Raw genomic sequence first — 27,402 nt, forward strand, 5'->3', positions numbered from 1 at the left:
TGCTTTCTGAGGATCATAGCAAAAATGCACCACTGAAAATTCATCATTTCGTTAGATCTAGAAAAATTAAAACAGTAACACGGCATTGAAGTAAACAAGGGAATAGAGAGTTGCAGAAGAGAATATTATCCAAAATGCATTTGTAGTAATAGATGGAAAAACAGCCTGTGCTTTGACAGCTATAGAACCCAATATATCAAAAGAAGAATATGTCACACAAAAGAACATTTTTCTCCTTTCATGATTTTTGCCATCTATTTGAAAACAATCAAGTACAGCTTGACATGTGATGTGTGGTAACTGTATTTAAACTAGCATGACATGGTAAGGGCAAGCATCTCCCATGAGATTTCTCATTTCTACTTTTCTATCTTTCCTTTGTGTCTTTTTCTTCATTTTATGCACAATGTTGCATGGCAGGAAAAAAATTATTTAAAAAAAAATTTGAACCAGACAGTGTGCTTCAGAAACAGGCCCTTTGGTGAACTTGAAAAGCTCAAAGCAGAGGGAATCTGGCAAAAAACAATTAAATGAAAATTCCATTGCTAAAGAGAACAGCATTCTAATGGCATAATCTGTAGAGTTGTCTCCTATGCTACTGTCTTGCTTTGCAATTTTATCTCATGGAAGGATGTCTTGAGTGGGGCATGGTCCCTCCCATCCAGTTCACTCACCTCTGAAATACCAGTCACATCTGACTCCTGCTGTAAATCTCGTTCATTTTCAGAGGATGGACAAAACACCCAGGACCAAAGGTATCTCAGACAGAGAGAAATGAGGGTAGTGTATTAGGATATAATTCTGTTGTCCTACAAAACTTGGTGTTCCTGTGCCTGAACAGGGTAGGAATTTTGCTGACAAAAATGAAGATCTTCACGCTGCTTTGACTTGTACATGTGCTTGTCAAGAAGGAGCCATTCTGATCCCTGACACTTGCACTACGAGAAGGTTGAACTGGCACCTTGCCAGTGATGAGCTGGAATGCACTGGCAGTCATTCAATTCATCAGCCCTAAAACAAAGAACAGAAAATATCTTCTTGCTCCCAAAAAACAGAACAGGTCTGCCCTCTCTAAGTATTTGCTGTCTGCCATAGCAGGTCTCCCCTCCATTGCTTGGCTCAGTGAAAGAGAACAAAGCCATGAAGAGATCCACAGGTTTTCTAGATGCTCTCCCCAGCAAAATGGAAATGAAAGGTCTACTGCCCTCAGCACCCACAATGGTGAGACATGATGTTCTACAGTTAGGTTAGTAGGGCTACAAGACCAGGAAGTGAATTCTGGGCAAGGCACCAAAGCTGCTCTGAGGCAATGTAACCTTAACTTTGGCTGAGTGCCGATGTTGCTTTCCCCAAACTATGCAAGAACAGAGGGTTAACATATAAGAGTAAGGAGGCAGGACAGGGCCTGACTGCAAGGAGGCTTTAGGGAAAAAGCTGAGAGAGGGGGGAAGGGAAGAAAAGCAGCAGCAGAGGGAGGCGGAAAGAACATAAGGAAAGGCATGATTAACAACCTGCAATGATATGCAGTGTGAGGGGTGTGATCTGAGTATATGATTCAGTTATATGGTATGTTTAGTTCTAATCCAATATTTTGGGCTGCTGTTGTGCAGCTGATAGCAAAATGAGGATAACAGGAGGAAGAAAATTTGTTCTACTGCCTCTGGGCCACTGATCTAACAGAAATATACCCCTCTGGGAGAAGTCCCTCCAGAAAGTTCCTTTTATTGCAGGTTGCCAAGTTGACCCCCACCTTGATCCAAAATTCGTATTAATCAGACTCCTTCTCTTGATCAGCTAGAATATAAATGAGCATGCTTGCTTTATGCTCATGCCAAACATGTATAATGAGAATGTGGAAAATACATAGGGTTCCTGCTGAGCAAAAAAGGTCCCAGAATAAGTTTCCTTGTATGAAAATGGAAACAGAGCAGTCTCCTCAAAACAGATTAAATTCCCTTTGAAGTGAACAGTATGCATAAAGAAATAGCTGCTTTGCCTTCCTGAAACCATCAAGGAATTCTACAAGGAAATGAATTTTGTGGAAAACGAATTTGCAACTCACAAGATATGGAATATAAAGGACTGAATCTTCTATCATTGTTTTGGAATAATTTTTATATGACTTGTGGGTTCACTGCGAGAAGGAAATAATTGTTATGGTCAGAAGAAGGCCACAGAAAAAATATTACTTGCTCCCTGTCTCCTTTTATTCAACTGCAATAGAGGAGGAGAGAGACTTTCTTTGGAAAGTCAGAGAAAATTTTCCATAGTAACTTCACAAGAAATCAAAAATTCTCATCTTTCTTATTTCAATATATGCTGATATGACACTTTATTTTTATCCCTGTGTGGGACTTAGGCTTTTGCAATTTTTAGGCATTTTCAAAAAATAACCTTCAGCATAAGATATCTTGCCAAACCTGGCTGTTCCCCGTGTTTTTCACAGAGGTTCGTTCAGGCTTCTTATTTAGTCCGTATCTCACACCTACATTTCAGCCTAGTCCTAGAAAGATTCATTGACTAGTAGCTGAAATCAATAGCAATTCATAGAACCTGCCAGGGCTTCAGTTTAGAGTAATTGATTACTGTGGTCCTGCTGAGGCTCTACACTTTTAATATAAGCATTTCTCTGAGTGGTTTCCTCTGTTAGTCACTTAGTGCACACTATTTTCATTACAAGGAGGGACCTGTGATGCTTACAAATCAAGCTCTACCAGCTTTACACTACCTACATGATGGTTATATCTTTCCTATACCATGTGCAAGCTGAGAAAATGAATTCCAAATGGTTCCAGTTTTCTTCCAGTTTGTGTACATCAGCAGACCAGGGACAGAATTAGGCCTCAGTGTGCTTGACAACATCATGATGTGATTACATCAATCTTATTATCATGAAAGAAGCAAGCTCTAACCTCTAAATAACCATCAACTTACTTATTTCTTCTCATTTCTTACAGGTATACTGTGTGTTTTCACTGTTGAATGACAGTTCTACAATAGGCATATCTTGGCAGTAAGGACAGCACTGGGGAGGGTCCAACCTCTGAATATCTGTTTCAAACCTGTTGTCCAAGAGTCAAGGGTTTCTAGAATAAACTGTCAATAGGTTAATGGATTTGGCCTTTTCTTCAAATTCCAGTGTTTTACCTCAGGCAAAGAGATGACACAGTATTTATATTTCAAGGACTCCTGATAACCACAGTATCAATGCCTTCCATCACACAGCATTTGCCCACTGCTCCACTAAAAGCATGTACCATATGGGTTTTATTATAAGCCCAGAGAGTTGCAATTACATTTTCTGTACCACTTGACTCTTCTGAACCACAAAAGCAGAAACTGCTGCATAAGTGTGTGCTGTGTGCTCCTTCCAGCTGAACCCAGTATCAGTTAATGCAAGGTATTGACCCACACCTGAAAATTACTTAGCAGGACAATGTCAGCCTAATTCCATTTTTAATTCCATTGTCATTATAACAACGATTTATTTTACTGAGCACTGGAAGGATTTTTATTCTTCAGACACCACACTGCAGTTGGGAACTCCGGCAACAGTCTCACACTGGTGGTGATGTGCTGAACACAGAAATTTAAATGGCTTGATTTTGATTGCCAATAAAATGTTTTCATCAAAAGCATTTAGACTGTGCCATTATGATAGTACAAAGAGTTCTGTATTTTTCCTCATATGAGGATTATGAGATACTGAAAGAGTAAAACCCACTATAGGGCCTGTTAGCTCCATGTGGAAGGCCAAACCACAGACAATTAGGTTAGGTGCTGTGCAAACAAAAAGTAAAGGGATTTTGCTTATGATAGAAAGAACACATAGTACAAAGTGCCTACAAAGAATAGATTAAGTAATGTTAACACAGTTCTGTCGACTTCTGAGGTTTTTTTCAGGATTACAGCCTAAACTGGATGAAAAACAGCTGTTAGTGGAAGAAGACATGGTCACAGTTAGGAGGCTGCAGTAGCAATAAGCTTTCCAGCTATTGAGGTAGGAACCCAAATGTTACTGGTTTAACTGGCAGCTGAAAGAAATCAGAGTCCCTCAAGACCAAGGGACAAGAGTTGCTCAAGCCTGAACAGGAAGTCAGGAATAGAATCTAAATACCGAACTTCTGAAACAAAGCTGCAACTTCTGGACTTTCCATCTTAAGTTTCATTTGGAATTGGGAGATACTTGACAAGAAATTAAAAGTAGTATTAGAAACATTTTCCATTCATTAAGTTTAAAGCCAAGGAGAGTCAGTACCAGCCTTAATGTTTTACAAAGAATAAAACTGAGGCATGAAGTGGCAAAGAGTTGGCAAAGGTCAGTTTAAGGGCCAGCAAGAGCAACAGCTCTGGATGTTGATCTATTGGTCTCTCTACTCCCTACCCACAGTAGTCCAGCTGCGTGAGTAATTCACTCAGTTCCCATCTTGGTTAGTTGGCTTTGAGAGATTATTATTCTCATTATTACATTTTTCTTTTTAATCTTTCATCCACAATGCAGAACAATCTAAAGACTCATTCTGAATTTGAGGGATCTCATTCTGATCTTTGCAACATCAGAATTACTTTATGTTCCTATTATCTTAGTAGAATAAAAAGAAATAGCAGCAAGCAGGTCCCAAATTTCCATTACATAAATAGTACTTGAAAAAAGAATCAATTTATTTTAAATGTACTTAGCCAAAGGTTAGGAAATTGCTTTTACTGCCATACATTCTGTAAACATCACAGGCTCTGCTGTATGCAATTTGAAGAAAAACAAATTTAATACATAAGAGAAACTGCCTATAGACTAGCTGCAACATTTGAATAGGCACTGAAAGCAGAGATTTGTAGAGTAGCACTGCCAGGAAAGAGCTTTTAAAATGGTGCAAGTCACATTCAAACTGTGTCATAGATGGGTCTGTTCATACACATTGCAACCAATGATTTACTGAGAGAATAATGAATTTAGAATTTGATACTGGAAAAATTTAATTTATTTAGGAATGGAATTTTTGGCCTGTTTTTTTGAACAGAACACTCACATTTTCATCTGCAGACACAGTCACATGCTGGCCTTAGCGACAACCATGTGCAGATTCAAATTTTCCAGAGCAAAGAAATCATTATCTGCATACACACAGATGAAAGAAAAATTAAGTGGATGAGTCAAAAGAGAAAGACCTGTCTTCGTAAATGCACATCTGCATTTCTGTGTGTAAGGTACTCAATCACCGAAAGGTTGCAAAGTCATATTTAGTTAGTATATTTGCATATGAATTGATTGTGATTTGTCTGAAACTGCTGTGGGACGCTTAATGTTACATTTGGAACATAAATACCAGAAGAGCCTCAGGTAGATATAAATTATTAATAGAAGATCCAGCTTAGCTCCTCTGTTCCACACAGGACGGAAAGTGGCACCACATACTACACACCAGCAAGGGCTCCAAGGAAAGAGTGCCACTTCAACATGAATAAAGCAAGGACAATTTATAAACCAAAGCAATATAATCTCATCATTCACAAACCTGTTTTCTTGAAATCCATTAGATATTTAACAGAAAACTGAGTAATAGTTTGTTGACTAGAGTCCCTGGTACTACAGAGAAATACAGCATATTTTACTTCCCAAACTGTATCTTAAAATAGCCAGGAATTGTTTCCCACATAGCTTGGAAATAAGAGATAAAATGTATTTTTCTTCTTTTTTTCTTTTTTTTTTAATGAATAACCCATGTACTAACAGGTAACCCCATCAAGAAATTTGTTCTTGGTAATTACTAAAATCTCATGTAGCTGAGGAAGATCTGCCTCTTAAAAAGCAGACACAGACCTTCCAGTTGGAAGGTATAGACTCTTTAGAGTCCCCTCTTTGGTGGGTATTTTTCTTTCCTAATATGCAACTTATTCTTTCACATACCTTTCAGAAAACCCCAATATAGCAGTATTTGTACCCCAGTAGAGCAGAATAATTCCATATTTTAACTGAAGTTGCAATTCAAGTCACAAAGGATGCATTTCTTTCCAAAATTTAGCTAGCCAGAAGTGTCTTTTAGAGCATAATGCTCTTCCCCTTCCCTGCATGCTTGTTACAGGAGTTCTGAAAAATAGATACTTCTGAAAGCTACTTTAAATAAAAGCTTACATTCAAATCATTTATGTTACATTACATAAGACACCTGATTGACACCTGATTGGGGCAGGACTTATTATCCAGTTGCTTAATTTATTTGAAAGGATTCACAAAAACACCCATCAGCTCGGTCTCTAGGCACTGCAGAGAAATACGGATTTTAGGAGTGTGAAACACCAAGATTATTCTCCAAAGCAAAGGGGATTAAATATTCACAGCTTTCTGTTTGTTTGTTTGATGTGCTTTCAGAACACTGATTCCAAGCAAAACTTGTAGTCAGTAGGAAAATACGCATTTTAGACTTGTTCTTAACTTTGGTGGTGCAACCTTGTGAAAGTTAATATGGCCTTTATTTACAAGCATTTATATTCCAAAGGCCCTTACCTCCCTTAACTACTGCAGTTTCACATGCAGTGAAACTAAAAAACTGCTGAAGTTCAGAGTCCTTACCAGTGTCTGTTATGACAAGAGGAAAGAAAGCAATGTCTGCCTTAATGAGAAGTGGCCTGGCCACTTCCACAGCGGGAAAAGAGTCCAAGGTCTCAGGTTTTGATGACTCACACAGAACACAGAGATACAGACTTCAAGCTTTAAAAAACCTGAGATGACCATGTCAGTGTTCTTATGACATCTCTGTTCTTATATCAAACACTATTCAGGCTAAAGATTTTTAAACTAATGAGCAAAGCAAGTTATATTTTCTTAATTCTTCATGTTAATACTCTGCAAAAGATTGTGCTTTGCAAGGTTAATTTCAAGTCCAAACTCACAGGGGAACAAAACTAATTAGACTCATTTAAGAGAATTCTTCCCTCTGGCAGACCTGATTAAATTATTTATACATTATCTTTTTGTATAATTGTACCTAGAACTGTGTAAATGGGTTTCTAGTCTAACTTTCAATAAATTCATAATACACATTTTTCAAGTTGGATACACCACCTGCACCTGTGACAACACAGAATGGCTCATTTTCAAAATGCTTCAATGAGAAATTAATCTGGAGGGAAACAGAAGCATGCAATTTAAAAGCTTCCACAGTGACACCATACTGATTAAAACTCATCAACTGAAGAAATAAAATTAGTAAGACAATAAATCTTGGACTGAATCCTGTTACCCATTTCCACAGGAATAACTTCATTGACTGCAGTCCCATTACACTAATATACAAGTGCTACTTAGATGAGTATCAGTTCCATGATGTGACCCTGTATCTGTAATTTAATATTCCTTGCCATGGTTCCCAAGTCCCTCTTTGCTAAGGATCTCAAATTCTGGGTAACTCTGAAAATTCTGTTTGATGCTGACATTGATTTCATCTCTACTAAGAGCTCTGTCTCTCTTTGATAGCAAGGAATTTGAGAAAGCTTGAGATAATGGTATTTTAAAGGGCATTCCTGCTACAAAATAGTAACTTGTTTGCTACAGTCCCAAATACATTGGGAAGCAGCTGGCTCTATAGAGATCTGAGAAAAGACATCTTTGCACCTATTGTACAATTTTAAGTGTCTCCTATAGTTGCATTGCCTGGATCACTCTACAAACACATTAATTCAATGAAATCCCAGCTGTGTTCTTTAATGTACTATTACCGAATGCTGAAACGGTTTTTACAGGCTCAGGATTTCACATTGTTCTTTATCATTTGCTGCAAATGCAGTCAATTTCTTTTTGCAATTCACTATACATTTTTAAAAAGCAAGAGTATTCTAATGCCTCTGGCTATATTTTTCCTTACTTCTGCAGAAATGAAATAATAGGTATGGGTCTCTATTTGGGGACAACTGCAATAGAGAAGACAGGGCTAGATAAGAAAATCCTTTAAAAGAATAATGTAATCACATACTTATTCATTCAAGTTGTGTATGGACAGCAGTGATAAGTAAGAAAATTATGTATTCTGATTCACAAATTAATATTTTTATTAAACAATAAATCTGCAGTGCAGTAATTATCCCAAGGCTATAGCTATGCTCAAACCACCTTAAATTAACTTCTTTAAAAGCAAATCTAGAAAAAGGAAGACACTGGTCATTGCCAAGAATGCCAAGGCCTCAGTTGCACTTATTTTATCACAGCCAGACTTCCAATTAATTTATCTTGGAGGACGGCTAGATAGGAATATTTCCATAGCACTCTCCCATGCCCTGATGACACTGGTATCATACAGTGCAGCCATGCAGTTTGCTTTTGTTGCAATGCACATTTCAGCTGTATGGCAGCAGGGGCTCAGACAGGACTCGGAGCTAAAACACTGCTTAACTAGCTCTGATACTGCCCCTCTGGCTATAAGTCATGCTCTGTCATCCAGTTCACTCTGACTGGCCGACAGTCAAACTCCTGAGATAGGAGTCAATTTAAGGTGATAAACATAATTAAAAGCAATTGTTTCTGACAAGAACAGTAAAATGTCCTCTGGCAAGAAGCAAAACCAAACAATTATTCAAGAACCACTTTTGCAAATTTATTAATGGTTTTCAGAGCTTCCTTAATCTGGACTTAATAGAGGTCTCCTAAAAGATGCTGAGACTTCTCTGCAATTCTTGAAAAAAAAATAATCTGTCAGATTCTTATAGACCCCACCCACATAGCCTTACTGCTGTAATTACCATCTATTATTTGAATTACACAGCTAGTTAAAAGAACTGCAATTTGCAAAAGATAACATATAAACATACAACTCTTCCTTCTCTGAAAAGCTTACAGGCTGTACTCAATTTATTGCAAAATAGATGATGACCAGATCAGAAATAGTATTGTAACTAAACTGGATGTAGTTTTACCTCAACAGAAGCAGAAGAACCAATCAGTGCCTGCTGTAGAAGCTATCAAGCATCTATGTTAGTGCCTACAAGACAAAGCCTTGTTTGCTAGAAATGCAGTTCTCTCTTGACACTTTACACTTGGGGGACACAGAACTCTTCTTACAAATGAGTCTGTTGAGAGTTCATGAAAGGCTGTTTACTGTTGGGATTCTGTGCTGAGAAGATGACAACTCTCAGAGATTTAGATTACATATTTGGAAAAAAAATTTACTGTGAGCATGGTGAGGTACTGGAACAAGTTGTCCAGAGGTTTGATGCCTCATCCCTGGAAGTGTTCAAGGCCAGGTTGGATGGAGCTCTTGAGCAGCCTGGTCTAGTGAAGTGTCCCTGCCCATGGTAGGGAGGTTGGAACTGGATGACCTTCCAACCAGGTCGTTCTACGATTCTGTAATTCTATGAGTTTTCCAGCTACATCATTTCTAAAATCCTTATTCTGGTGGTCAGAGAATCATAGAAGGGCTTGCGCTGGAATGGTCATGTGAGTTCTTTTGTTTAAAACTGAAAATTCTGTACTTTAGGTCACATTTGACTAGAGTGGTTACAAAGAACAGGTGCCTGATGCATTGTTTAATTACACACAGCCCCAGTCTAGCAGAGAATTCTTTCCTCTTTTTATACTCTTCTTAACTATTATTTATCTAGTACTATTTATTCAATTAGATGGTCCGTGAAGCATCTTAAATAGTTTAAAGAAAAATCAGGCCTCATTTGATCATTGATATATAGTAATGCTGCTTATCAGCTCCATTAAAATGATAGTGGTTGACTCTGTTAAGAGCTGTCTTTCTTTAATTTAATATATGTTGAAGTATCCTTTTCCAGTGCATATGTAATTTTAACTCTGGAAGTCTGCCTAGCTTTGCTTGTAACATGTGGTGTAAAGTGTGGTATGAAGCTAGTGTTTTAACATAAATAAGTGGTTACTGTGCTTTGTTTAAGACATCAGAGTTTATGAACTTTATGCTGGAGCTCGTTCCTGTCCTGAGCCTTGGTCTATGACCTGTGATCTGCTGCCATGCATACATATCCTTGCTGACATAGAAATAATAAGCACTTGGAATAAAAAATACGTAAGAACTACAGTAGGTGCTGTCAATCTATTAATTATATGTTAGCACAACCAATTACTGAATTACATCAGTGTAAATAATCCTCAAGTTACCTGGTGATTTGGTATCCGCAGTTCCATAGGCAATTTCAAAATAATTTACTTTTAATGCAGAAACACTCTAAGCTGAAAGACCTCAAATCTAAAATTTAAAAGGCAAAGTCAATGAAACCTGTTATTTTTCAGAGCTTTGAGAATCAGATCACTTTAAAACAACCTGAAATCAATTGCAAATTGTTGCTAAGTGGGTAACAATTAATTTCCATTTACTACAGTAATTTTTTCAATGAAGAACTTTTCCATTGCTTTAGATAAGAGTAACTAAATTGGAAATTCTTGGGGGAGGCAAGAAGGCTTAAGGACTACAACTCATTTCCTAAATTCAACATCAAATGGCTAAATGCTAAGCATTGGCAAGGTAAAGATTCATCTCTGTAGACAACAAAGTTTTGCTTCTTATTACCTTCTGCAAGGTTAGAATTGTCATGTATTTTTTAAGAAACACTAAATTATTTTGCTCTGTCCATTAAAACAAGTGATCACTAACAGAAAACCTCTGTTGGTACTCACTGAAATTCCATCTCATTACATTCTGGCAGGTAAGAAATCTCTATGGAGCAAAGATACACTGATTTGTATTTTTCCGAAACAAAACCATTTTCCTGGCATTTCTTCACCTCTGTTACAGTTTTCACAGGATTTCTCTCTCCTGAAAAGTCTGCCACTTCACCTAATGCAGAATTAGAGTATGGATGGAAGTAATGGAAAGTGGGATCTCACTAGGCAACAGTCAGATTCTGAGCTAAAATTGCAGCAAAACTATTTGGCCCTCACAGCCTTTTTTTAACTGTGTATAAAGTGGTGCTAAGACTGACTAACCTCAAAATTCTATCACAATTATTTAAAAATACTTTTATTTCAAATTATTTAATTGTGTAAAGTATGTCAAGCACTTCAGTAATAGAATCTCTACCATGACCAGTTTACAATGTAATGACCAGCAGATGAGAAATGGCAATGCAGCAAATAGTCTAACCGTTAAGTGTTGATACTTAGTGTGTGTATTCACAAGTTTCATGCAGTAGAATTTCATCTTTTTTATTTTTTATCCTATTTCCTCTACCTATTGTTCTTCCCCATGGCTTTGCAGGATGGGGCACTGGAGGCCTGAGTCAGCATTTTCAATAGTTTACCACAGTTGCTGAAATGTACATAAACCTCAGCTGATAGTACTCTTGTGTGAGTTAGATGTCAAGATCTTTGTTTGTACTACTGCTCTTATTTTTACTAGAAGGCCAGTATTCTGCTGCTGAAAAAAGTGGAGTCTAAAGAGTGCATCACATCAACTCAAAATCTAATCAGGTCACTGAAACAGCTTTTCACCTCAGTTGTCCAAGCAGGAGTGTTTTAATTAGAAGGGGAAAGCAATCACTTCTCAATAGTCAGACCAAAAGAGCTCACCAAACCATGAGAGCAGTGTACAAAGTATCTCTGCAATCCTTTTCTTCTAACTTACAGACCTGATTTTAGCTTTCCAGACCATCTTTATTCTCCTTTAAAGGGGAGAAGGGGAGAGACAGAAACAGAAAGGCAGAGATAGAGACAACACATGTGGGAGAAGGAGAGGCTCAAGAAAGAATAAAAGAACTTAAATTTGAGGAAAAGGTACATTTCTAGTAGCAAATCAGCTGGAATATGACTCCATGGTAAAACCTGTACCTTTTAAATACACGATGCAGATTGACAGACTCTTCTTGATAGAACAGCAAGTGCTAACACGTATTATGCAGAGCTCTCAGCAGAGAAATAATGTCTGCCATCTCCCAAACAGAAAGTGTGTTTTGTAGGAAAACACTGCTGTGGGTGGGGGTGGCAGCAGGTTCTCACACAGTACAGACATTTTCTGAGAGCACAGAAAATGAGTCCTTGTGCACACAGCTTGTGCACAGTCATCCTGGCTGAGGCATTTTTATAGAAATAGCCTTATCACACTCAAGGCTATAAACTTGCTTCACAAATGCCAAGAGAATACTGCAGATCTGCTTTCAGTTTAGCATTCAAACACCCAGCACTGAGGCAGGTAACAGGGCTTTTGTAAGGCTGATTATCTTCCCTAGCCTAGGGGTTGCTCCCAGACCTCTGCATATGCCCTGTATATGCACTACATTCAGGTGCACAGTCGGCTGCCACAGACTTGGTCTCCATCAATGTACTATGTTATTTTGTTTTCTCTACTTCTTTTCTTGTTGTTGTTTACTTTTTAAGTAAATTAATTTTCCCAAGATGCAGTGCCTAACAGCCTGACTATCCATGATATGCTTCAAATACCAGAATACATTAGACCATAAGAAGGCCCTATGGTGATTTGCTAATTAGCTTAACCCTTTTGGGACACAGAAGAAGGAATTTTTTATTAAAACGGGATAACCCTGGACTATATTGATCTGACTGAGAAATGAGTATTTTAGTCAAGATGAGTCTCAAGATGAGCACATGCTGGAAACAGCAATGTTGTTTCCATAGCAATGCCATGACAGCCTCCAGAGTGAAATAGTGTGCTACCAGGAAATGAAGGGAGTTCAAGTGCTTATGAGCTACATAGTTCTGTGAGCAATCCAAATACATTCTCATAAAGAATATTTAGTGCAGCTAGATAGTCCAAAGATTGCTGCTGATGACAAGAAAGCCTTATCAGTATGCTCCCAGCAGCCCTTTTTCCTCATTCACTACACCCAAGATGACTTATCTAATGGCTTAAGCTATGGGCAATCCTGCTAAGCCATTTCAGACCAAACATTAACAAATACAGCAACCTGTACCTTACTTCTTTTCCAGTGCAGAATAGCACCCATAATTAAGGACAGTGACTCTTACTCTCCATAATGCAGCCAAACACATTAAACCTCCTGCTGAAGAAAATCCTAATATGTGCAATTATTTACCAGTTGACCTTCCCCCTTCCTTTTCACTCACCTCCTCCTCTCCCCTGCCTCCTCCTGACCAAACCATAGTGGGCAAATCTGCTTGCAAGTGAGAAGCAATGTATGGAAGTCTTGCATATCCTTCATTAAAATTTACACAGGCATAGCATAAACTCACTTGTCTGCTTTTTAACCCAGTTGGTGTTTATGCTAATACAAAAGCAAACCAGAAAAGCACTAACTGTATTTTATTTGCCTAAGGCTTTACCTAAGGCAAATATTCCAGTCAAATTCTGCAAAGCCACATTTAAAATATTTTCCAAAGATTACAGAAAGAGAATTCACTTAAAATCTCCATTGCTCTGTCTTTTCAAAGAAATGACCAACTCTCAGCAATTTGTACAACTGCTAAAATAATGGTTGTAACACAACTATTCTCAAATAAAATTCTACAAGACAGTACTTGTAAAACACCCTAGCGTACTGCTGCTGATTCAGTCTTTCTCCGGCATTTCCCATGTAATTTGTAAAGATGTTCAGATTTGAGCTGAATGTCCAGAAAGTCTACCACTTTATTTGTTTCTTGTGTCATTTTCACAAACAGCCTCTTGGGTAAACAGATTGCAGGTCATTATATGTAGCAGTGCTGCCTCCGAGGGAAAGTAGAAAGACAAATACACACCCCTGCCAGATCCCTTATTAACAAATGCCACTTCAAACCAAAATGTTTTCTAGTTATTGTTTTAAACATGTATTTCAAGGAATCAAGCCCTGAATGTAAAACAGCAAGATGCTTCATTTCCCTCTTGCATGTAGCAGAAAGATGTGAAACAAGCATTTTTAAAACTGCATCAGCCTCCTTCTGCCTGTCCCTCTAAATGTGTAACAGAAGCATCAGGCCCACCAACATTCATTTATAATTTAAACTGTTTGCTTGGCAGAATTCTTTCACCTTAATATGTCTAGTCCTAATTACAACTGGCACACCCAATGTTTTTACCAGAAACTCATCTACTTCCTGCAGATTTTTATGTAATTTGGTATTCTGTAGGACAGAAATGCAGTTTCAGGGACAGATGTTGTTATCCAGGGAAAACCATGTCCCTGCAATTTTACAAGGACTTATAGGGCTCTACATGGAAAGAAAGATACCTGTGAAAAGACTGGCGCAATTGCAACTTACTCATCCCGTTCCTCCAGTTATCAAGGTCTTCCAGTTAATTCCCCAATATGAGTAATATTCTGTAACTTCCTCACTCTCTCTTGGAACATTTATGTCAACTTAGCAGGAACGTTTTGCCCCCAGCACTGATCACTCCTTTACTTAGTGTTGTCTCCTGTCATTGCCTTAGCTCTCTCATCACAGTCCTCATACATGTTCATTCAGGCGTATCTACAAGAAGCAGCAGTACCTGCATCCAAACACAAGCTGGAAATGCAGTTATCCCAAAGTGATCCCCATAAGTCTCCCAAAGCCACTGTCTCAGATACAGCAAAGCTTTCCTATTCTAAAACTCGGAAATGTGTTCTTAATTTCCCTCCCATCATCACTCTTAAGAACTTAATCACAACTTGAATGTGATGCTATAAATTGTATCATGTTTTGAGGGTTAAATGAATGAATCAATCAGAAACCTTAAAACGCATTTTATCAGTAAATATTCAATAACAGGAGTGCGCTAATGCTTGAAACGAGCCCATGCAGCTGTCACCAAATGTGGCAGTCAAACACACAGGAGTAGAAGTCATAACTTCTAAACAGTTATTTAACCTCAAATAATTTTGCTACCCATGCTGTTCCAGACTTCATCTGTTTTCCAGCTCTTTCCTAGGATGTTGCTAGAATTCGAAATATCATGGGAGGCCAAGGGCTTCTGAAGCCTGCATACAAGTGTTTTCACACAAAGGGTAAATGCAATGTTATAAATCAGGGCTATGAAATGTAGTTTTCACAAACAATGTCTTTAACTTTTCTGCTTCAGTTTCCTTGTCCATAAAGTAGTAAACAAACTCATCTATCTACCAGCCTTTTCATAACTTTATCTTTTGTAAGGAAAAACTGATAAATGTATATAAAAGACATGAAGATAAAAAGCTTTGCATAAATGCTAAGAATTATTTTACACTATCATATTCGCAAGACTTCTGTTCTGATTGTATCAATACTCCATCGCAAGTCTCTGATTTTCAAGGATTTACACGCATTTGGCATTTAAAAATTTATTTAGGGCTGATGTTTCTGTCAGTAAGCTTGTACTACGGGAAACAACAACAAAACCCCACACTGTCCTCATGAACTACAGTAACTATTTAATTCGTTTTTCAGACTTTTCAGAAATGTTTGTCTGGCAATCCATAGTTTACAGAACAGCTATTAACACAATAGAAACTGCCAAAACTAAGGCCTTATCTTGCATAAGCACTCTGGAGTGTGCTCTGGTGATCATACACAGGCCCACAGACTGCAGTACTTGGTCTGGCCCACTGCACTGCCACAGAAGGAGGAGGAGGAAGATAGGGGAGAACACACAGCAGCCATGCATAGAAGTGTCCAGGACAGAGATAAGACTGGAGGCTGAAGCTGCTGTCAGGAGGACACTGTCTGGAGCCACACTGCTATGCCACACAGGCATGCTGGCAATGATTTTCCCACTCTGTTCTGTCTCACTAAAGGAAGTACAGTTGCCTGGATATCGAGGGAGACATAGCTGGACTTTGAAGAACCACACAGGAATTGTTTGTATATAAACAGACATATTAAAGAGGGAACCAGTCAGCTTGCTTAATCTAGACAGATGAAAGAGAAGAACAATATGAGTTCAGAAACAAATGGAGGAGGTATTCACTACAATGCCCAGGATAAAGGCACCTGTCACTTGATTCCTGCAAAGATTATTTTTTAAGGACATTAAGAGTTTTTTGATTTAAAGAACATGTTTCCTGTGATATTAACAATGCATAGGTTAAGTTTCACAGATGACCTCGCCCACAAAGGAAGAAATACAAACAATCAGTAGAGATGGAGAGAACACCCCATTGCATTGGTGCTTTCTTTTAGGAAAGCTCCTCCAGTAGGACAACTTCACTTTGACATCTAATAGGTCCTCAGATAAATCCACCAAGAAATATTCTTCTAACTTTTTTTGATGCACTCAAAAAGAAATCACCAAAGGAATACAACATTCTGAGCTGGCCCCATAACCTACTTCTCTTCTTACTGGTGTATTTATGTTCTGCAAAACACAGAGAATCACTTTTCTTGGCAACATCTCCTTTTGCTCCCCCTCCAAACACCCTGTTGCAGTGCAAGGGGCAGCCTCACAGATGGCTGGAATGATTCTACAACATGGCTTTCAGGATAACGCCAGCACTTGCTACAGCAGTGGCTGAATTAATCACAGACACAACTCACACAAAGCAGCTGAGCCTTACCCCCAAACTGCACATCTCGGGCACATTAGACTTCTGGGAAGCAGGATGATGGGGAACTGGGGGAGGGGCAGGATAAAGACTGACCTTGCAGCAAAATGAAGTGGAGTAGCTCAGTGTGAAATGTCTTCAGGAAGTAACAGTATAGAGTATTCTAGTTAGGTGGATAGTTACCATTCAGCTGCCATCAGTTTCCTATTTACTAGTCATTAACCAACTCAAAGACTGTTATTTTTCATATAAAATGCCCTGATTTTTGCAATCTCTTAGCTGTCTCTTACAACATCTGAGCATTTTCTGTTACAAATACTGCAAGGATTCTGATAAGTAAAAGTATATTTTAGCAACTGCAGAAAAATATTTTAACACAGCTCTCTTAAACCCTACTAATAACATCAACACTGAACAAAGAATCACAACAAAGGATACTGAAGCTCCTATCTGTGATAGCTAAATGCCAGAGGTTAATCCTGAGATCATCCGCTGACATGTATGTCTCACAGTCACTGTTGACGGATATTGAGTTGACATGATAGGTGTGACCATTAGCAAAGATTCTCCGGGGAGTGACTTCTACCATCAAATCCATAGGTTTCAATACAGGCACCTGCAAAAAAAACCAAAACACAAACCAGATAGGGAGTAAGATTTTAAATAATCTTTTAAATACTCTTTTGCTAGCATGGTGAGAATTTCAGTGGAGAAAAAGCATTCAAAGGCTGTGATACTATCAAACTTCTTGACACTCTACACAAGCTGAATTTCCCCAAGGATTAATTGATAGGCAAGGCCTTCCTTGCCACGGAGGAAGGGAGAGACTGGAGAGCCATGGAGAGCCAGGCAGAGCCTGGACTGTGGGAAGGGGAGGACTGGCAGCTGCCACAGAACAGTCAGTCCCACAGCAGGAGCTACTGTGTCACATATGGAGGAGGCTCTGGCAATCACTGAAGTGCTTGTATTTTGTGTTTGCTGAAGAGTTTGCCATTAGTTGCAAATCACTTAGCAGTATTGGCTTTGCTACTTGATGTCTCTCAAAAAAGCCAAGTGGTGAAAAGCCTATAATCTCAGCAAAACATAATAAATGGAGCCTTGGTAAACAAAGCTAACACATGTACTGACATACTGTACATACACACCTACCCCTGAAAAGCCAATGCCACAGATTATCACTTGTTAATATGCTCTCTTTTTTTCCCTGTGTGTCACTTCAATGTCACGCTTCAATAAGTAGACACTCAATTTATTTCCTATCAATACAGCACTAAACAATGTAAGGCTGTGGTCCATGACTGGGACTACTCAATGTTGAATGTGCATCAGAAACTATCACACATCAATCCACAGGGCAGTTTAAAGAGGAACATGGAGCGGTTAAAGATTTGGGGTTAGCTTCCTACCAAAGGAACAAAACAGAATCCTTTATAAAACCACATTAAGTCATACTGAGATAATTTTATCAGGAACAATAAAACCAACAGAAAAACTAGAAACAAATTTATTTTGGTCACTATATCATAAAGCATTTGTGACTCAAAAATATGTGACAGATTCAAGACAGTTGTCAGCTAAAGTGTCAATGAAAATAATCATATACATTCTTAGCATTTGGTGCCTATTTATATTTTTTACTGAGTTAGCACTATCTTCTTCTTACAGACACAACTGGGTTTTGTACATGGACAGCAGCTTACCTGCAGTGATGTTACTGTAGAAAGATCTTTGAGTTTTCCTTCTTCATCTTTTAAGTTGTACCCCTCCGGTCTCTTATCTCTTTCAGTAATTTTCCATAATTTGATTGTTTTATCTTTAAAAGAAAAGACAAATAACTGTCAGCAAAGGAATTCTGAATGTGGTTACTCACATTTCACAAAATATTCATTAAAGAAATTTTTACCCCTTGGTTTAGACAAGTCCTGTGCTGAAACAGTCTGGGTCACTTCGTTCTGCACAGACAGACAATGACGGCAACAGAAAAGCACATGCCATACCTTCAAACAGAGTGAGAGGTTCCTGGCAGCTGACAGACCATGTAGAGCATGTAGAGCACATGCTGCTCATATAGTCAGCCTGTCAGTTTGCAGGTGGAACAAACCAAAACCCCTCAATGCTCACCCCTGAAGCTCAGTCTGACAACTTGGCTCTGCAAGGAAATAATCCTGATGCTAAAGCCAGTGTAGTATTAAAACCAGTTTTCTAGGCAACTTATGAACAGCCCAACAGCTTGGAGTAGACAGACAGGCCAAAGATCCCTGTGAGAATGGGCAGGGGTGCATTGGTGTAACATCAGCAGCTACAGCAAAGGAGAGGCTTTGTGAAAAATGAGACGTTTTCTCCCTCCTAAGGGAAAGCAGCTGAGGAACAACTGAGGAAAAAACAGAAAACTAAGAGAACTGCATTGTAATGCTAAGACAGAAAAGTGGGGAGGAAGATATATTAATCTTGCATGGAATGGAATAAAATCTAGACTTTTCCTTTTTCATGATGGGTGGAGTATATGATGATAGAATAATGATGCCTCTCACTTAGCAAAGAGCCTGTGGAGCCAACAAACATGTTTTACACATTTTACATTGCGTTTGTCTTTGTGAGGCTTTTTTGTAGTAGCTGAAGCTGCAGATTTCCCTAACGTTGACTGTCCACTTCCACTCTGGTTGTGCTCCCAACCTGCAACCCTAACACTTCCTAGACCGAAAAGTCAATGCCAACTCTTGTCCTGCAAAACTATCTCTCACTAAGATTCCAACAGTTGTTTCACTCATCTGCTTTTGGAGCAGCCAAAGTCTTTCCAAAGCTTCTGCCCCTCAGCTGCCACCACAGCTTTTATTAACCTCAGCTCTTGTACCATTTCTGATTTCAGCCCACTTTCTTCCTTTTCTCTTCCCAAGTACATAGCAGAGAACAATTATTTCTGATCCAAATAGTCGTTCAAATGCTAGTACAAATCATTTTAAAGGCAGGATATATGAATACATGAATCAATTTGCATTTCTATACCAATTTTAACTTTGAACTTTTTTTGTTTCAAAATCAATCCCTCCCCTACTCATTTTTAATATTATGCACCTCCTAATGATATTGAGATGATAATTTACAAGCAAAAAAAAAAGATTACAACTGATCAATCTACATAACAAGATGTTAGTTCAATCAGCAACTAAAAAGGTTCATTTAAATATTCAATATATTTCATTTGTATTGTGTATCACATTAATTAATTACTAAAAATATATTTATAGGCCATGTCATTCCCTTGGACTTTTCATTACATGTAAACAATACATTTCTGCTTATCTAGTCAAAAATTTATAAATGCAGCAATTGCAATTTTAAGAAAAAACACAAAAAATTTTTCATTGTTGGACTTGGACTGCTATTAATAAAACTATCCCTTTCCTGAGTGAAAACTGTTTCGTTATGAGGTAAGGTTATCAGATGTTGGTTTTCTTCTTCATCCATATCTGGACTTTAAATACTCCTTACAAATTTTAAGCATGTTTATATTTTGCAAAATACAGAAAAAAACAGAACCATCTCTGTGAGGTTCAGCACGCAGTCTCAAGGGTATTGTGAAGTTAAAGTTAATAAATGTCTGGTGAGCAGTCTGAAATACTTAGATGAAAGGATCTGGATGGGCCAAATTCTGATGTACTCTACGCAGCTCACATCAAGAATGGCCCCAACACATTCTCGTACAGAAAATACCAATGAATCATAATAATTTATTATTATAGTACAAAATCATTTCGGTTTACAGTGCAAACTACAAAACTGCCTGCTGCAAGCACTACAAATCCGCAGTGGGATTTGAAAGCCTTGGTGGTCTTCTGCCTCCATTAATTAAGATGCTGCAATCAAAGCTAAGCTGATAACCTGTTGGTAACACGTGGACTGGAAAGGAACCAAAGACTGGCTCTGAGAGATGTGACCTGTGCAGGAACAGCTCCAGACAAAAGCCTCCTCAGAATGACAGAAACAGGTCTGAGCAGGTGCAGACCTGCCAAGTCTCACATATTGAGGGTTAGATTTAGACCGGCTCTCCCCTCATGTTCCCAAATAGCAGGATGGCCCTTCCAGCAATAAGCACTGTCCACCTGTGCCTGTGGAGAGCAAGGATGCTGTTCACAGCTCTCATTTTTCTGACCAGATCCCTGCTTTAGATGGTAAACTAGCAGACAGCAAAATATCAAAAATTGCATTACAACAGCAGGCTCAGAAATTAATAAGCAAAAACCACAATACTGATGACTTCCTACCACCTGTCCAATATGAGCATGTGTGACAGGTAATGCCTTCATTCTCCACAAGTTAGGAAACATGCTATTAACCCTTTTTATAGGCATGAAAATTGCTATACATTGTCAAAGACTTCTCACAGGTAATCTCTGAGGCAGTGAGTAATTCAACATGTATCCTAAAGTTAAAACTATCTTTAAGAATATGCCAAGAGGTGAATCTTCAGACTTCAATCCTGCTGTGCCAGGAAGCTAGGAATCCTTCCTGGCACACACAAATGTTTTGCAATTCAAAGCCAAAATCCAAAGCCTGTGCCAGTGGAACCATTTCTGCTCTCCTCACAACAGAGCGGTCTGCTGGGATGCTTTAGAATTAAAAAGGCCAAAAAACAGAGGCCAAAGTATTTTGCCAAGTTCTAGGCTTACTCAGTGTTGGCTGAAACTGGATTAACTCACAGCAGCACTAGGACTGATTATTTCTTCCTTTCCTACCTTCTATGACAGAAAACTTACATAAAGGTCTATTAGGCCAACTGTAAATGAAGCATCTATGAGGACTTGGCTGCATTCCTCTGTTTTTCTAAAAACAAGCTTCAAAATGGAAAGGGAAAGGTTTACTTTTAATAATCTGGATTTGTAGCGTGTACTTGGAAGAAGCCATTCTTAGTTACCTGAAGAAGGAGGGATATTTTGACCATGGGAGAAGAGCAGAAGTAAACTCCCAAACTTCATAATAAGCTTTAATAATCATTAAATCAGCATAAAAACACCTATCTGTAACAGATATGTTTCATTCCAAATAAGTAACAGTGCCCTCAGAAAGTCAAAGACAACCTTAAGGAAAATAAACTTACATAAAACATTAAAAAATTGCTATCTTCTGTAAATTAATGTAAATATTATTTAATGCCATAAATTTTAACTAGAAGTAATCACTTCACCCTGAAGTGTCAATTCCCAAAGGTGAGATTACACTTTTATCAGCAATTCCCAATTACACTCAAACTTCTAAAAAAAATTCTTATTACAATGAGATATAAGATTTAAAACTGGTATTTTTTCTCATACATCATGTACAGTAACAAAGGTTGTGGGTGTCCACATGATTCCTAAACAACATCTATGCATGTTAAGTCACATTCAGTTTCTTGCCACTATTTCACATCCTCGTATCCCCCTCTTAGTAATAATACTGCCTTTTTTAGTCAAAAGGCCTTAAATGTTAGAAACATGAGTCAGTATCAATATCCTATTAGTATTCCTACTGCCTTCCCAAGATTTGTGTAACTCTTTATATCTTAAATAAATCATTCCGATGATAATGAATGAAAATAAAAAGAAATTCATCTCTCTCACCTACAGTCATTTACACATCTACCAATAATAGAAGTTATGAAAAATACAGCAGACAGAATCCTCAATTCCCAGTGAAACACAAGCTGCTGAGTATGGTGATGCCTTTCTCACAAGACCTATTTCAGGATAGCACTGCATATTAATAGAAAAATTGACAGCTCTCTAAATGTCTATGGATAATCAATAGGAAAAACATTATGATTCTACAAATAAAATAAGTAGATAACAGATATCAGAGTCAATATGACAGTGTTGGTAAACTCTGAAAGGGGGAATTTTGAGAACAGTAGATTAACAAGAACAACCATACACTGTCAGCACCAAAACACACTACAGCAAATACTGGTATGTCCTGCATACTCTGACCTATCTTACCATTTGTTGATAGAAGTGAGTGAGCTGCATTTTGCTGTGGTAACCACTTGATCTTGTTTATTTTTTCTTCTATCTCCAAGCTCTTCAAATAATCAAATTCAGGTTCATGGCTCTGGAAAGTGCTGTAAACATTGTACTCCCCCTGATTGTAAGGCTCATTTTTACTCTACAGAGAATAAGAATAAGAAAAATATGTGGTTCATGATACCAATACATCTTCACTTCTTAGGAAAGGGGCATAAGTAGCCTTATAAATATAAAAATAGTAGAAGTGCTATTTAATTTCTCATTTAAAACATGATATTGACGCACTCATTTCAACAGGAATTAAATTCCTGTTAATATCGAAACAACATTTAATAATAGAACTTTTGGAGTGTCAATTATTAAGGAGAGATTTCTACAAAAGACACTGCAGAATTTACAAGTGAAACATAAAGGTATCAGAGCAAAGGCATTGTTTTTAATTGAATGGTTCCATCATCAGGTAAAAGCTATTAAAACAACGCAGAAGTAAAGCAAAAATAAACATTTTTCTTATTTTGGATTTTGGAGCTTTGAAGCATTCCTGCTTGGGACAGCAAACTTGCAATTAAAAGATCCTTACCCTCTTTCACTTCCTCTCTAAAACAGGTGATATTCTGTTTCACCGAATCTTGAGATGATAAACAAGTTTGTTAATTCAAATCAATTAAAGTATTAAAAATTAAGCCAGGTTTTATCAAGCTATTAAAGATGACACTGATAACTCACATACCTCAGGTTCCCTTTGGAATATAACAACTCGACCCCCCTTGTCACCAGTAGCCAGCAGTTCTCCAGTGTGGTTGAACTCAACTGTGGAAATAATATCAGCTGGAGGAAGAAAGAGGAAAAAGGCAAATTTTAGACTCCTGCTACAACACAAAGCCACTAGAAGTATCAGGCACTTCACAAAAAATGCAATAAATGAGTGATTTGAAGGGATACAGATGAATTCAACAGCAAGTCACTGATGCAAACAGGCTGCATGCCATTACAATCTGAGGTTACTACACAATGAAACAAGTGCAAACAATCAAATTTGTGTTTCCAGCATATCTGCAGTTTGGGAGTGGAGGACCTCCCTGGAAAGGCTGTGCTTCAAGAAGAGCCATCTCAGGCTGCTAGAAAGCTTTTCTCAGTACTGGCAAGTGCAACAAAAGTGTCCTCCTGCTATTTCCTCTAGCAAAGACCAGTATAACATCTCAGTGCTGTTGCATGTATTACATATTTTGCAACTTTTATGAAGGTTTTAACATAACCTCCTATCACTAGTTTTCTCAAATGTCTGTTTGAATCAAGAGTGCAGAAGCAACGTACATGTAGCCTGTCCTACCACTGAGGAATGAAGGGAAACCCAAAGCTGTTCAGAGCTGGCAAGAGCCCATTCAAATCACTGCTTTCGGAAAATCATTTCAGCACCATAACCATGTGGCATCAGAAGACAAGAAAGACCCCAGTCTCTCTAATTTTCAACAACTGCCTTTCCATAAGCAATTGGATCAGTTTGAACAAGAAACCTCATCAAAACCTGGGGCCAATCTTGAGCACAAATTACTCTACATCAGGATGAGAGGGAAACTATAGGAGCAAAAGAACTAGTTCTTCTGTTTGAATGACAGTACATGCTAGAATCATAATCCGCAGTTAATCCTACACTATTAGCATAATTTAAATTAAAATGCCTAGTGCAATAGTAAATTAAGAAACCATCATATATACAATCACAGGCAAATGCAGGGTATTACTCAGAGATTTCATGTATGAATCCTCTATAATGATCACTATTCACTCATCAGAAACATGGGCCAGATTTTAGAAGCATCAGTAGTTAGGAGCTCCCCTTTAGGCATAAAAAGCTATGGTTTCCAAACACATTCATCATCCATCAGTTTATACTGAGAACAACGAAGTGACAGTGGGCTAAGCTGTTTTGAAAACCTAGCCCCAAATGAGTTCACAAAAATTCAAAGGAATTGAAATAACAAATGGATGTACCATTTATTTGATACATTTTATGAATTGAAAACATCTGTTCCTATTATTCTTTTAATAAGCTAGCAGTTCAGTGTTAGAAAGCTTCTACTGCCAGTAGCTCTCATCAGCAACACAGCCCTCCAAAAGCCAAATTCCTACTCAAAGATCATAAACAATTTACCATCTAAAAAAAGAAAAACTTTACTCCAATCACAGTAAAGAAAAACATCTTTTTTTTTTTTTTTAAGGAATCTTCACCATGCAATTCTTCTAAATCAAACCAACTTTCTTCCTTTTTCCGCCACTACTACATATATAAAGAAGGGGAATCATAAAACATTTTATTTTCTTGTTTGTTGAATAAAATTTAGGAATGTGTACTAAGAAAAATTGAACATGAATACTTGCTACATTTTGGGTCTGAACCCAAAGCTTCTCAAAGGTAATGGCATTTGATTTTAATCTGGACTTTCACAGACTGCAAACTTTGTATAACAACCAAAACCCTAGACTTACTAGAGTACAGAAGAGTAGAGAGACTCTGGTTATGGTTGGTGATGCTGTGGGGCTTGGGATGGGTTCAGCTTCGAAAAAAGTTTTTTTCCAAAATCTAAAAATCTAATCAACTTTTCTGGCATGTAAAGTTTATTTGTACTGTTTCCAGGGAAGAAGTTATTTAGTTCTTTTCCTGCAAAATTCATTTCCATAGCAGGTGCCATCTCCTGCTCATAAAATTATACTGGCATGACCTTACTTATTTAAAGCTGTATCTTACCCCAGTCATATGGGCAAAACTGCACAAGTCTCACACTGACAGTCCCTTTAAACACAGACTCTTATCTTCAGCGTGCAGTGGGGAAGAAGGGCAAATGTAGAGGCAGGAATGTACTATACATTAATACACATGTGTGTGTGTATATGAGTCATGTACATGAGAGTTTTTCAACAGGACACAGCAGAAGCAAATGAAATAACTGTGCAAAAGAAATGAATGGAATTTGAACATATATATGTGAATATATTTGCTTTTGGCCTGAAATACATCCACATCATCATGAAATAGTCTTCTCTGTGGTCACAATGTTCATACAATATTATACCACACTTTACAGAAGGCATCAGTCAATGCCCAGCAAATTCCACAGGAGTATTTGCACAGATTTCAATAGTAACTGAACCAGGACTGTAATAAAACAGCTCTGTAATTTGTTATTATATTGCAATTGTTATTAAAATATCACGCACAGTTAAGTGACTATCGTTTAAAGAAAAAGAGCTGATACATTAAGTATCTGTGGGCAGTGTGCAATGATGTTGTTCCAAGACAATACATCCTCCCTCCAAGGTGTTTCTTCCAGATACATCTCTCCTTTCTATTAGAGAAACTAATTCCAAACTGGAAACTACCTATCACTTTTAAATTAACTTGTTCTGAAGAAGAGAAGATCCAATATTATGACCTTAGAGGCTATGTAGCTTGTTGGTAAAAAATTATCCTTGAATTGGAAAATCACTTTTATTGATCCTGTAAATAACAGCTGAAAACAACAGCCATCTGTCCCCCCACCTTGTGTCTCCCACCCCCCTTCATATAAAATTACCCAGCATATTTGTTCAGCAGGTGAACATTAGTCATGCTGTTTTCACACAAAAGATTAGCCAGGCTGGCTCTTCCCAAGACAGAGGAGGTAGGAACAGAATCAATCAACAAAGCTCTTCAGACTCTGCTGCAGAATGTTCTCCTACGTATTTATTAATGCTGTAGCTCCACTGGCTGCTGTGGTCCCAACCCTACAGATTCTTCCATTGCAGAGTGGCCCCTTGAGCATAGAGAGCAATTAACTACCAGATTTCACCCTCTCCAGGATATATGAATGCACCACAATGGAAAAGCTGATGAATTTGCATGTATACTAAGCCCTTGGCAAGGGATGGCAGAGATGAAAGCCTCCTTCCAGCCTTCTTCTGCACTACACCTTCCATATCTCTGCTGGCAGTGACAAGCTTTGCACTAACAATTAGGATTATAAGAGACAGAGATCACTCACCTATTAAGAATAATTATGGGTAACCACAATGCCAACAGCTGAATGTTTCCGACCAAACTGTAAATCCCAACTTTTATCCAACATTGGTCTTCCTACTCAGTTTTTAAATTCTCCTTTTTGTCTATGCAGAAATGTATATAAACTTGGATTTGAAAGTCATGATGTTCAATATTTTCACTCAAAATACAGATGCTGACTGAGAAAGCAGACAAAAAACTTTAAGAAGATGGATATACTCCAGGGGTGTAAGCAGCTGCTTATCTGGTCCATATCCATCCACAGCACACTGTTCCAGCAGGTCCAGTGCATTACAGACTTGAAACCCCAGATTAATTTTACATATTCACAGAAAGACACCGCATTACAGCTTAAACTGGCAGGAAGGTTTTCCTGATCCAGTTTGAAGTGTTTCATTCCCTGACTCCCAGTCACCTCCGCCATGACATTCCACACATGACTAATTCCTCTACAGCTTCAGAATTTACATTCCTTAAATGTTCTTTATGTCTATGTTGTACCCAACAGCTGCTAGTTAGCTCAATATATTCCATTTTTGTGATCGATCTAAGTCCAACAATGTCCATCTGTGCCCACCAAGATGTATCCAGCTGACTGCACTGCTCTTCCCTCGACTTCATGGGTATTGCTCCAGCATGAATGCAGGCAAATGAACCCTCCAGCAGCTCCCCCTCAGGCTCAGTGGGGACAAGAAACCAAGGTTGGTACACGTAACTCAAGTTAATTCTGGCCTTTATTTCACACCATTGTATGCTTTTCAGTGTTCACTTTCTCTTACAGGCTTATTTTAAGAAATAAGCTATTAATAACCCTAGAGAACAAATACTGGTCCAAATACTTCTAGAATAATTAAAAAAGCCTTATCTATATAGTAAATCTTCTCATCATTTTGGGGCACTCTAGCATAATTGCAGGCTATTTTCCACCTAACATGCACTCAGGGAAACAAAGTCTGAACATACTTACATACC

At 38.1% G+C, this 27,402-nt stretch overlaps 1 protein-coding gene across 4 annotated transcripts in view; it reads right to left on the reverse strand.

The window, feature by feature from the left end:
• The window catches only part of PPP2R2C (protein phosphatase 2 regulatory subunit Bgamma), a 193,924-nt gene that overhangs the window by 33,212 nt on the left and 133,310 nt on the right, over positions 1-27,402 (reverse strand). For all 4 annotated transcript variants that reach the window (XM_071556837.1, XM_071556838.1, XM_071556840.1 and 1 more), the window contains 4 exons: positions 23,125-23,222; positions 22,368-22,533; positions 18,096-18,208; positions 16,834-17,011 (listed from right to left, as the gene is read on the reverse strand). In XM_071556837.1, the coding sequence (XP_071412938.1) occupies positions 16,834-17,011; positions 18,096-18,208; positions 22,368-22,533; positions 23,125-23,222 (555 nt within the window). The remainder of the gene's footprint in view (positions 1-16,833; positions 17,012-18,095; positions 18,209-22,367; positions 22,534-23,124; positions 23,223-27,402) is intronic.

The sequence above is a fragment of the Pithys albifrons genome, chromosome 5 (assembly GCF_047495875.1).
Source record: "Pithys albifrons albifrons isolate INPA30051 chromosome 5, PitAlb_v1, whole genome shotgun sequence".
NCBI lineage: Eukaryota > Metazoa > Chordata > Aves > Passeriformes > Thamnophilidae > Pithys > Pithys albifrons.